This window comes from Tachypleus tridentatus, chromosome 3 (assembly GCF_004210375.1).
Source record: "Tachypleus tridentatus isolate NWPU-2018 chromosome 3, ASM421037v1, whole genome shotgun sequence".
In the NCBI taxonomy this organism is placed as follows: Eukaryota; Metazoa; Arthropoda; class Merostomata; order Xiphosura; family Limulidae; genus Tachypleus; species Tachypleus tridentatus.
Window position 1 is genome coordinate 23,054,350 of NC_134827.1, and position 12,273 is coordinate 23,066,622.

The 12,273-nt window shown below is 34.3% G+C and overlaps 1 protein-coding gene across 3 annotated transcripts in view; it reads right to left on the reverse strand.

Moving 5' to 3' along the window:
• The window catches only part of LOC143246525 (rifampicin phosphotransferase-like), an 86,212-nt gene extending 79,676 nt beyond the window's left edge, over positions 1-6,536 (reverse strand). The window contains exons 1-3 of one of the 3 annotated variants that reach the window (XR_013026022.1): positions 6,290-6,521; positions 1,429-1,610; positions 57-328 (exon numbers count right to left, since the gene is read on the reverse strand). Coding sequence is in view for 2 of the 3 variants with exons in the window: in XM_076493385.1 (XP_076349500.1) it covers positions 57-328; positions 1,429-1,610; positions 6,290-6,497 (662 nt within the window). In the remaining variant the exon portion in view is untranslated. Of the gene's footprint in view, positions 1-56; positions 329-1,428; positions 1,611-6,289 lie in introns of all 3 variants that reach the window. The other 2 variants (XM_076493385.1, XM_076493386.1) reach the window with 2 other exon arrangements.
• Between the last annotated feature and the right edge of the window lie 5,737 nt (positions 6,537-12,273).

Genomic DNA, 12,273 nt, shown 5'->3' on the forward strand with positions numbered 1-12,273 from the left:
TTGAATGTCATCAAATCAAAACGTTTATTCAGCAGGAAACCTTAGCGTAACAATACCTTAAAAGTCCATTGTAAGCAATTCTCCACCTTCTAAGAGGCTCTAAGCATTTGACATGAACATCCGCTGCATCAAACTCTTCTTTCTTTCCACAGTTGCTGAATTCTGAATTGAAGGGAGATTGGTAATAAGGGATTGATTGGTAATATCCATTCTCTCCATATTTCATATGTAATTTAACTTCAGTTGTCTGGTTTTGGCGTCTGGTGAGTTTCAGAATAATGTAATTTCCCGCTGGATTAATACCACAGAAGAAGACCTCCTCAAATTCCTATAGGAAAAATACACTCTTGAAATTTTGTTTTTATTTCGTAATAACAAAAATTTTGTAATAATTCATTTGATCATCAATCTAAGGCTTAAAAGAATAGCCTTTTTTTTTCAAATATCGCTTGAAATGTTTTGGGTAAAGAACATCAGATAAAGTTAATTTATTCGTTGATAAAAAAGAAGCCCAAGAGTTGGCGGTGGGTGGTGATGACTAGCTGCCTTCCCTCTAATTCTTACACTGCTAAATTAAAACAGCTAGCGCAAATGGCCTTCGTGTAGCTTTGCATGAAATTCAAACTAAACAAATAAAAAAACAGGACCAAAAGAGAAGATATAAACGACAGAGCAAGTGTTGTGATAAAGATGTAGCAGTGATGCAAGTTCTTTACTGCAGAAAAAGGCTAATAACGTAGCAAAGAATAAATCAGAGCAACTTATTTATAAGTACAAGACATTAATAAAGACAGTTTATTAAAACAAGTGCAATAGTAACATAATTCAGTCAGAGATACTTCCAAAACTTAGCTGTGTAGAAGAAATTATATGCAGATCGCTGAGGCTGATTGCTAAGTTTAGATTTATATGTAAGAAAGAATAGGTTTTATGGGATCAGTTCAGGTTAATGTGTAATAAGGGGTTAGGTTGGATTTGTAGGATAAGTTCAGTGGTTAAAAAGAGAGCTATTAATGTATATTTTCGTTTCACTCCTGACCACAAAGTTAACTTACTTTTGACCAAAAACTATCTACAATAATACGTTGCAGCGCGCTATCATTAGGGATCTTGGTCAAATGAATGTACAAACAGAAAACATATATTTTTTTTGTTAATTACTGATATTAGCTAATTAATAAGAGTTACAGTCCCAGAACAGCACTTTGGGCTATTCTGTCCAAACAACACACTAAATTAGAGATAGTTATTCGTCAAAGTAGAATTAACTTGTGCACAGGTGTTTGTCAGGGTAACTTTATTACAGTATACGGATGTTTATTTGTTGTAATTAAAAAGTATGTGTTTTATATATGTCATTATTCCTTAATAAAGACTACGTAAAAGACATTGCAATGTTTAAACGTTTTATTGGCTGGCATGACTTACATTTGATTTCTTCAATTTTCTTGGATTTTCCAGTTCTCTCTCTTCTTCAGAAGCATGAACTCTGTATTTTATTATTTTACCCCAATAGTTAGTTGTTACTTCTTTAAATCTCAATCTTAGAAAATTTTGCTTCATAAGAAGATAACTAAAAACTACTATTTGTTTAAATTGGGACCACAAACCTGTAGGAGTAAAGAAAAGTAAAAGACAATATAAATAGTGTACTGTTTCTATTCCACTCGCAGAAATGTTTAGATTCATAAAACATATCGCAACTAACAATGTTTTAAAGAGCTAATAAAATCCCAACTATCAAAATCAACGAAGTGTACTGTAGTCGAAAGGAAAACTAACTATAATTGCTAAGCTAAGCCTTTTCGTTTTATTTATAATTGCAATAACGGTAACTCCAAATTCAAATGCAAGATTGAAACTTCCAAAAGTTTTGGACTTTAATTTTTTTTTTCAGTCTGATCGACAAACACTTTCTATATTTGTATAAGAGCAAAGTCCGTCTAGTATAATTTTTTTTTTTTATATAAACTGAGAAACAAGCAGTCGTTTTGAAAATGTTTCATGTATTCTGTTTAACATAAGCTGCCTCTCTGATGTTTCTTCATAATAAGAAAGGAAATAAACCTTTTCAACTTGGAGACAATCATAATTACTGGGTGATACCAGTCTATTACGTATTGTAAATCTTTTACACTTCCTTCTTTATAAAATTAAAAATTGACGTTAGACAGTTTTTAACTAAAATATTGTATACAGATATAGACATTGATAACAATACGTGAAATACAATACACTGCCAAATAATTACAAAATTTCGAAAATTATGATAGTACATAACACAATCAATACAAATAACCTTATGAAAATGAAATTACGTAGCACGTGAAAGTGGGTCAGCACTGATGATAATCAACCCCCTTGACGTGGATTATCTTCAAATCATACACTTGTAGTGTTAAACTCCAGTTTAATAGCCTTCCGTTCTTGCTCTTCGTTTGGTTGAAAAACGTCAATAGAATGTGATGAGTGTAAATGACAAAGGTTGTTGTGATATGTACACATGTGACCTTCGTAAACGGTTTGTAAATGGAAGAGTGACGTGATTAAAATTTTTACAAAACTTTTTGTAATAATCAGTGATTCTCAAAAATATCACAAAACTCTTCTCTTTTGTAGGGATTGGATAATTTACTATACAATCACCTTTGGCTTGAATTGGCGAAACTTGACCTTGGCCTACTACATGGCCTAAGTAAACAACTTTACCCTTAGAAAAGTTACGTTTTGTCAAACTTATAATGAGATTGACTTTCTTAAGCCTCTCAAAAACACCACGTAATACACATAAATGTTGTTCCGAGGTATCACAGTAAATTACAACATCATCAACATAAATCCAACAACTAACAGAGTGTCAGACATTTATTCATCATTCGCTAAAAATTTGCCTGAGAATTTTTCATTTCAAACGGCATTACATTGTGTTGATATAATCCACCAGGAGTAACAAAGGCACGGATTTCTTTTGCCTTGTCAGTTAGCGGAACCGCCCACTTCAGCAAGCCACATTTTGTGATATATCTGGTTTTTATCCAATTTTATCAAAACAATCCTCCATTCTTTAAATTGGATAGGAACCTATTTTTGTCAAAGCATTCATTTTGTGAGAGTCTGTATAGAATTTAACCGAATCATCAGGTTTAGGAACCAGTACACATAATGTCATTCTCTAGCTTATGAGATATTTCTTCACGTATTTTGGCCCGGCATGGCCAGGTAGTTACGATACTCGACTCGTAATCTGAGGGTCGCGGGTTCGAATCTCCGTCATACCAAACATGCTCGCCCTTTCAGCCATGGTGGGCGTTATAATGTGACGGTCAATCCCACTATTCGTTGGTAAAAGAGTAGCCCAAAAGTTGGCGGAAGGTGGTGATGACTAGCTGCCTTCCCTCTAGTCTTACACTACTAAATTAGGGAGAGCTAGCGCAGATAGCCCTCGTGTAACATTGTGCGAAATTCTAAAAACAAAGAAATAAAACAAACTTTACGCATTTTGTAAACCGTGATTGGATTCACACGATAGGAATGTTGTTTTACAGAAGGTGTCACCTACATCTACATGATGAACAACAATATTAGTTTGATTGTGAACGTCCGGAAATATACACTCATATTCAATCAATAATATACCAAGTTTTTCTCTTGAGGAAGCAAGTGGCTAAGTTTTGCATCAAGATTAGATTGAATGTCAGAATTACTCAGTATGATGTTTCATTCATTTCCATTATTTTCAAACTTACATGTGTCTGAGTCAAAGAGACTGTCATCAAAATCAGGACAATACCCAACAACTAAAATGCTTTTAGATGCATCTTGGATGTGATAAGGCTTCAACATATTGATATGACACAGATGGTTAGCTTTTCGACGATCAGATATTTTTACAACAGATATTTTTAAGGCCCAACACAGTCAATAATCACACGACTGAAGGGTTCTTCGAAAACTGGAATAAGATTCAGAGGAGAAACGGGAATTTTCTGGTTAGGATTCCGACTAATTGACATGTATGACATGTTTTACAAAACCGGTAAATATTTTGCATAATTTTTGGCCAAAGGAAATGTTATTTTGCTTTACGTCTTGTTGTTTCTTAATGACTTCCCATGGGAAGTTCATTGGTAACCTACAATATTTCAGAACGATATGTTTCTGGAACAGCAACTTGGTAAATTACAGCTCAGTCCTATGAAGCTGGTACATTTGGTGGTCTTCATTTCCTCATGAGCACGCCATTTTTGAAAAAGTTATCATTTGGAACTTTCTCCAGGTCATTCTTTGGGAATAAATATCTATACAGTGATAAAATCTTTAGATTATTTTCTTACTCAGCGATCAGCTTACTTTTAGCAAATGGAACTTTACCATGTGAACCAGATCCCTCACGTTCATCATTGTCTCTTATCAAGGAATTGTCAGTAGCACAATTATTCATGTCGAATTAAAAAAAAAAAAGAAGAGATAAATCCATAATATTGTCCTCTGAACACATCTCTATCTTTTGTTTCTGGCTTGGATTCTGGCTTCCACTTGGATTCTCATCGACAACAACGACATCATCCTTAAATGAAACAGTGATCGGTTCGCTAATCATCTTATGTTCGATAACAACTCTTCTTCCAGCCAAATTGTTTCCCAACAAAAAAAAAAGATACATACTTAATTGGCACAGTAGGTCTCAATCCAACCACAACAGGTCCCGAAACTAGAGCTGATGTTAAATAAATATTACAAAGAGACAAAGCCAGCTTCACTACTCTAAGCAATAACAGACTCACCAGTGATAGAACTCGAATCTAAAGGCAATATATCTTCTAACAACAATGACTAAATCACTCCAGTATCACGTAAAACACGTATAAATATGCGAGATTAGCAATGTTCTTTGTCAAAGACACAAAATGTCTAAATTCCTCCCTAACTACATCAGTCTTTATATCAGTGACCAATAACATCTGATGATCAAATGAAACTATGTCCATATGTGGACACAAAGGCACTGGACGTTGTATCCTTTTCTTTTTTCAAAGACTAACAATGAAACATAACACGACCAGGATTTGAATTTTAATTTAGAACTAATTTTATCTCTGATTCAGATCTCGAAAACGAGCCCCCAATTTATTATATTATCTATTATAATTTATTTTGGGCTAGTCTGTGATTTATTACGATACGTATTATTGGGCCAGGTAGTTGGGGCGATTGACTCGTAATCTAAGGTTGCGCATCCGAATACCCATCGCAACAAACATGGTCGCCCTTTCAATCGTGAGGCGTTATAATATGATGGTGAATCTCACTATTCGTTGGTAAAAGAGTAGTCCAAGAGTTGGTGGTATGTGGTGATGACTAACTGCCTTTCCTCTGGTCTTACACTGCTAAATTAGGGACGGCTAGCGCTGATAGACCTTACGTAGCTTTTTTGCGAAATTCGAGAAACAAACTTAAGTCTTGTATCTCAAAACGACTGGTATGGGTATTAAAACGTTTTGACCTTCTTAGGTCATCTTCAGGTTAACTTAAGTCTTATCACTACGATAGATTTGTTAAGTCGTATTCTTTATTAGCCCTTCTTCCCGCTGGGACAGTGGTAAGTCTTCCGATGTATAATGCTAAAATTAGGGGCTCGTTTCTTCTCGGTGGATACAGCAGATAGCCTGATGTGGCTTTGCGAGAAGAAAAGCATGCACAAACACACTTTATGAGCCATCAATGTTACTATTGTTTACGAATTAGTTAATGAATATTTGTTGGTAATATAACTTTTCTTTTTGAAATTCAAATATAATTTTTGAAATTAATATTAATCTAAATTATCACTATCATAATACCGCGGTAAATATCACAATAAGTACTTGTTCTAAAATAAATATGTGCCCGGCATGGCCGAGCGCGTTATGGGTGCGACTCGTAATTCGAGGGTCGCGGGTTCGCATTCCAGTCGCGCTAAACATGCTCGCCCTTTTAGCCGTGGGGGCGTTATAATGTGACGCTCAATCCCACTATTCGTTGGTAAAAGAGTAGCTCAAGAGTTGGCGATGGGTGGTGATGACTAGCTGCCTTCCCTCTAGTCTTACACTGCAAAATTAGGGACGGCTAAGGTTTCTCCTCCTGGTTGCGGTTTGTGCGGTAGGCTAACAATCTACTCACTTAAAAAACCAGCCTGTTAATAAATCCGCAAGTGATTGCGGCCCTATGTTCCTTCATGGAATCGAGAGGCATAAATAAATATAATATAATATAATATAATATAATAAATATAATATACAGTGTTACCTACTCATTTTTTCCTTTCGTCGGGGCTGAATTAATTTGCACCATCTATATGAGAAACTGAAAAAAGCTGAAAATAACACAAATGGAACGCTTAACATGTTAAAGATAGTTCCTAATTTGGGCATCATTTCAGGTTTTATCCTCAGAGGGAGAGAAGCGACTGTTAATAGAAACCTGACTCCACTCAAATGTCCTGAAATTATGCAATGCATAAGTTTTATCAAGAAGCTCACATGTTATCATTCATGTATTCTGTCTAATGGTTGGCTTTTATTTATATACTCTTTTATCGCAAGTCACGTGACGCGCACTGTACATTATACACTGATCTAATAAGTATAAAAAAAAACCAACTAGTGTAAAACATCCTATAAAAATTTCAATATGACCTACAATATTTCTGTGTTTTTTGAGAGTCGTTATTGTTGCAAATGGCTTGTTTGTTTGTTTTTTCAGAGCAAAAGCACAATGGACTATCTGATGTGTCTATCGCAAGGAATCGAACTCCGAAATTTTAGCGTTGTAAGTTTATATACATACCGTTATCCCACAGGGAAACTTTCCAGATGGTTTATTATTAACTTACATGCTGGTAAATAATTTTCCATAATCCCTAGGTTCACAATTTTATTTGTTTTCGTGATTTTGAATGTAAAACAGGTACGTAAGTTTTGTATGTGGTGTAAACAAATCTCAAACCTATGGAACTACAACTAATCATCTACAACAAAGAGATGAATTGCATAACTACGAAGTACACGAATATTTTGGACTGTGAATCCGAGGATCCATGGTTCGCTCTTCATTACCTAAAGATTGTGTATTGCAGTTTGGGACGATGGGTGTGTTATAAGAGTGGTGATAAATCCCACTATTTGATTTAAGTAGCCAGTACTGTTCACTATTCAATTTCCTTCTAGTCTATCATATTCAATTTATGGACGGCTAGCACATGTAACTCTTGTATAGTGTTACGCGAATATCCGAAACAAACAAGCAAAGTACATGAAAAGAAAGAACGCGTCATGCGTTTTGACGAGTGTAAAATTTAGGGTTTTAGCACCTATAATGACTACAAAGACTACTTTTTTGATGTTGGTGATATTCAAACTTACTACTGCTACAACAATTAAAACTTAAATACATCAAAAACCAAATACGTCTTCTGATTTTATATATATATACACTTGTGAAATTGTATGCTGAGGACAGTTTTATTTATAACACTATCTCGCAAAATTTTTAACTTTTTCTTGTTCCTGGGTAGAAACTGTTATTTTCCAATTGCTTATGCCTAAATTTGGGTCTTATGAAACAATTTGTCACAGATCTAGATAAGGAGTCTGCAGCCGTCAAGTACCTTTGATACTTCTTCCATAAGCTGTCTGAGGAAAAGGTAAAAGCTGGTGTCTTCGTTGGACCACAAATGAAGAAGATCCTAGAGTGAAAAGAATTCCTCAAGAAGCTCAGTAGGAAGGAAAAAAAGCTTGGGGCAGCTTTGTCGCAGTGGTTCGGGGCTTCTTGGGCAGTCACTAGGTCGAAAATAATGTGGAACTGGTTGAAGCTCTGGTGAAGAACTGCGGAAAACATGGGCTGCAAGATGTCCCTGAAAGTCCATATCCTTGACGCTCATCTTGATAAATTAAATGAGAACATGGGAACATACTCAGTGGAGCAGAACGAGCTATTTTTTCATCAAAATATACTGGACATTGAAGCCAAGGAGCGTATAACATAAACATGATTAGAGACTACATTTGGCAACTGATGTGTGAAAGTGATTTACATTACAGTCGCAAATGTCGAAAAATTACTCACTTCTAAACATTTTTGTTCATTTTTGTATAACTTTAGTATAAATACATGTAAATCTTGATTCATATGCTGTTTTATTCAGACCTTACGTGAGTGTGTGTTTTATATCTCCTGAAAGCGATGTGTTCTGAAAACCAGACAGAGAATTTTAGTCTGTTTGCTTTCGACAATTACTACTTTAATCTATCTTAAGCTGGTGAATATTGTAATGAATCATCAGAACTTGCTCATTCTGTAACGGAAAAGTCGTTTTAAAAGTCTTTTTTGGGGACTTTTTAAGTTGCAGTTTTGTTGAAAAGAAAATCATTCGACCAAGTTTATTCTACTTCTCTTTTGCCTTAATAGGCCCGGCTTTTAAAACAAATATAATATTTCTATTACTTTTGGAAATATTTCTAAGCTGTGGTTACAAGCCAAATAATACTTTTAGCGTGAAATCAAAACCTTGTTACAAAATCGTAGTTGTGTTTTCGTATATTGAACATTAGCATGGCAGTGTTGTTCATCACATAAGCACAGTTAAATAGGCAAGAATAAATATCTTAGATCTGCTAACCATAAAACTCATGTGTACCAAGACGAGAAAAATGTTATATTAGTACATATCACAATATCAGTTTTTGTATTTGAACACGATGTGGAACTATAGACAGATTTATCAACTGTGTATCTCGAAACACATTGCTCAAAAGGTATGAAATGAATAATAATAAAAATCGTTTTATGTACTTAGTCAATCCACAATTTATCCAATTTTCGAAATACTGCTCAAGTTTGTAACGGATATATATGTATATATATATATAATATTCAGTACTTTGACAGTACTTTATTATAGCTTTATAATCAGTAGAACTGTAATTTCTTGAACTTCTGTTGACGTACCACCAATTATTTATTTCATAGTTGTAAACTACGTTCTATGATATTTAAAATATTTTTTTTCGATTCTCTAAGCAGAAATAAGTGAAAATATTTCCTTTTTATATCTTGACTTAATACTTAATCGTATCTATTGTCTATTGTATTGTAGCTATCAGTTTGTTTGCTTTTCGATAACATTGTCTTTTTTATCTTACTCCATTTCTTTTTGAACCGTGTTTTCAGGATGTAAAGCTCACGTGCTCCTATATAGAAAGCGTTGAAAAGTGTTTGGCTAGCAGTTTCCTGTGAAGGTTATATTTGCAATGAAAGTTGTTAACACTATGGCATTAGTGGTTGAGAAGTCTTACCACAGTAAAATCAACACGTTCGTGTTGTGTTTCCTTTATTCATCATAATATAAATTAGGGTTCGGGTACAAGGTGTCTGCGGCGTCGTTTCTTCAATCTTATTCTCTTAAAAAATATTAGTATTGTTAAAAATGAATATAATTTTGTTTGAAATATAATAATTTGTGTGTGAAAATCAGGCTGCAGAATTTACTCATTACAAATGAAGTGTATAACATCAGAAAACCACACAGTAAGGAATGGGAAGACATAATCTGTTACTTTCGGGACTTGCTGGAATGGAAGTTTTCCTATTAAAATTTCTCCTAAAATTTATAAATTTGAAATTTAATACGTGATTAACAATGAACATGTAGGCAATGAACTGAATCACTTAGCACAGTATGAAATTCTTATTATTATCTTGTTCGCAAGTCTCTAAAAAAGTCATGTTTATAACTAAAGGTCAAGGTGTTACGTTTTCTATCTCCCGTTATTGCAACATATAAGAAATAATAGATATATGTTGCTGCATTTAAATTTGATGAGAATAAATGCGATTTCTCATCATTTGGTTTGGTTTGTTGTGAATTTCGCGCAAAGCTAGACGAAAGCTATATTGCGGGGGCCTGGCATGGCCTAGCGCGCTAAGGCGTGCGCTTCGTAATCTGAGGGTTGCGGGTTCGCGCCCGAGTCGCGCCAAACATGCTCGCCCTCCCAGCCGTGGGGGCGTTATAATGTGACGGTCAATCCCACTTTTCGTTGGTAAAAGAGTAGCCCAAGAGTTGGCGGTGGGTGGTGATGACTACCTGCCTTCCCTCTGGTCTTACACTGCTAAATTATGGACGGCTAGCGCAGATAGCCCTCGTGAAGCTTTGCGCGAAATTTCAAAACAAAGAAACAAACAAACTAAACTTTTTATAGTTTACTTCATGTATCTATCTTATAATTCTGTATTTCCTTTACAAATATCGTGGACCTATTTCATAAATAAAATGAAAACTAACTAAAGTTATTCAGCAATTTTATAAATAATGGTATTGCTGTTTTCGCGAGTGAAAGATACATTTCATAATTCATTCTTTAATTTATACGTTAAGTTGGAAGAACTGTTTCAAACGATTATTCTTATGTTTTCATTTTTCTTTTTTAAATCTAGTAAGAAAGAACTGAATAGAAATATTGCAGGTAAAGAAGAATATGTCCCCCGCTAGTACAACGGTAAGTCTACGGATTTGCCTCGCTAAAATTAGGGGTTTGATTCCCTTCGATTGATGAATTTCGCGCAAAGCTACACGGGGGCTATTTGCGCTAGCGGTCCCTAATTTAGCAGTGTAAGATTAGAGGGAACTCAGCTCGTAATCACCACCCACCACCAACTCTTGAGCTACTCTTTCACCAACGCATAGTGGGATTAAACGTAACATTTTAACGCCCGTACGACTAAGAGAGTAAATATGTTTGGTGCGATGGGGATTCGACCTCGCGACAGTCGAATTATAAGTTGAACGTCTTAACCACGTGACCATGCCTGACTACCTTGGTTAATACAGTAGATAGCCTTTGATGTGGCTTTGCTATAAGAAAAACACACAAGCACACAAAGAAGAATATCCTACGAAAAAAAAAAAAAAAACACACACACACCAGATAAACCTGGCTTATTAAAATTTCAAGTATTACTAAGCCTAGTAGAAATTAACAGAAACGTTAAATTTTAAACAGGGCTCTTCAACCACAATATACAGGTCGCCTGATTGAAAATCATTGCCTAATATGCTTGTTGTTGTTGTTTTTGTTATTGTTAGTATTACTATACTTTTTCAATTACGCCCGACAGTAACAAATTTTTAAAACAATAGGCTGTTTATATAACATAAAATAATACATAAGTATTTACGAAATACATTTTGTTGTATAACAATTAAAAGAATGAAGCTAGAAGAAAATAAATATTTACTGAATTCATACAGTTTTTCTTCAGCAGCTTTCTAAGGAACAACAACGTCACCAATATTCCAAGAATATGGCTCAATATGTTTATCAGTTCCTGAATTTTATTTTCATTTTTTTATGCATTATTTTTTGTGATCAGAATCCATCAAAGATCTCATCCTTACTAAGCAGAGAGTCAGTTTCCCATAACCTCAGTAAGTTCTTCAACATCATAAGAGGATGAAACTATTTGATTAGTTGCCTGGAATTAAAATCTTCTGTAGCAACAAATCTGTATTTATTTGTAACTTAGCTAGTCTTCTTGTACACACACATGCACAATTATGTAAGTATGTGCTTTTGTTGTGCCAGTGTCAACAACCTGTTTGGATTCCCATGGAAAATCCTGAAAAGGACAATATATATTTCTTTTTCCTCTTCATGAACCTTAACCCTAACTCTTCACATTTTCTACTGATTAAATGATATTTATTATTTCACAAGCTTCTAACTCAGTTCTTACAGGTAAAATTACCCTTTCATTTTTTATAGTTATTTTAATAATTTTAAAGATGTTAAAGTGTTAAACATGTACAACCTGAACACATTTGCAATAAGAAAAGCAATAGTAGCTCAGTTGGTTATATCGTCTGCCCTATAAGAATTGTGTGTCCATTTCCTGTACAGTCTTAATCTTTAGTTCTTCAGAAAAAAACTTAAGTTTGATTTCAGTGGAGTGTGTTTCATCCTTAAACTAACTGTGGCTAAATCTCATATATATATATATATATATTGATAAATTGTATTTTATAAAAAATATTGTTTCTTGTGTTAAATACGTTTTAAGTATTTTGTTTGTATTTATTCTTAATAAAAACTGTTCTTAAGAGTTAGCTACACATAAGTTGCCAATAAATATAAAAAGTTGTTTAAAGGGCTTTAAAAGTTTTGGTTGCACCCACAACTTCAAGTTTTGTAAAATGTGATAATCTGAAAACAGTGTATTATTTTTCCCATTATTGTAATT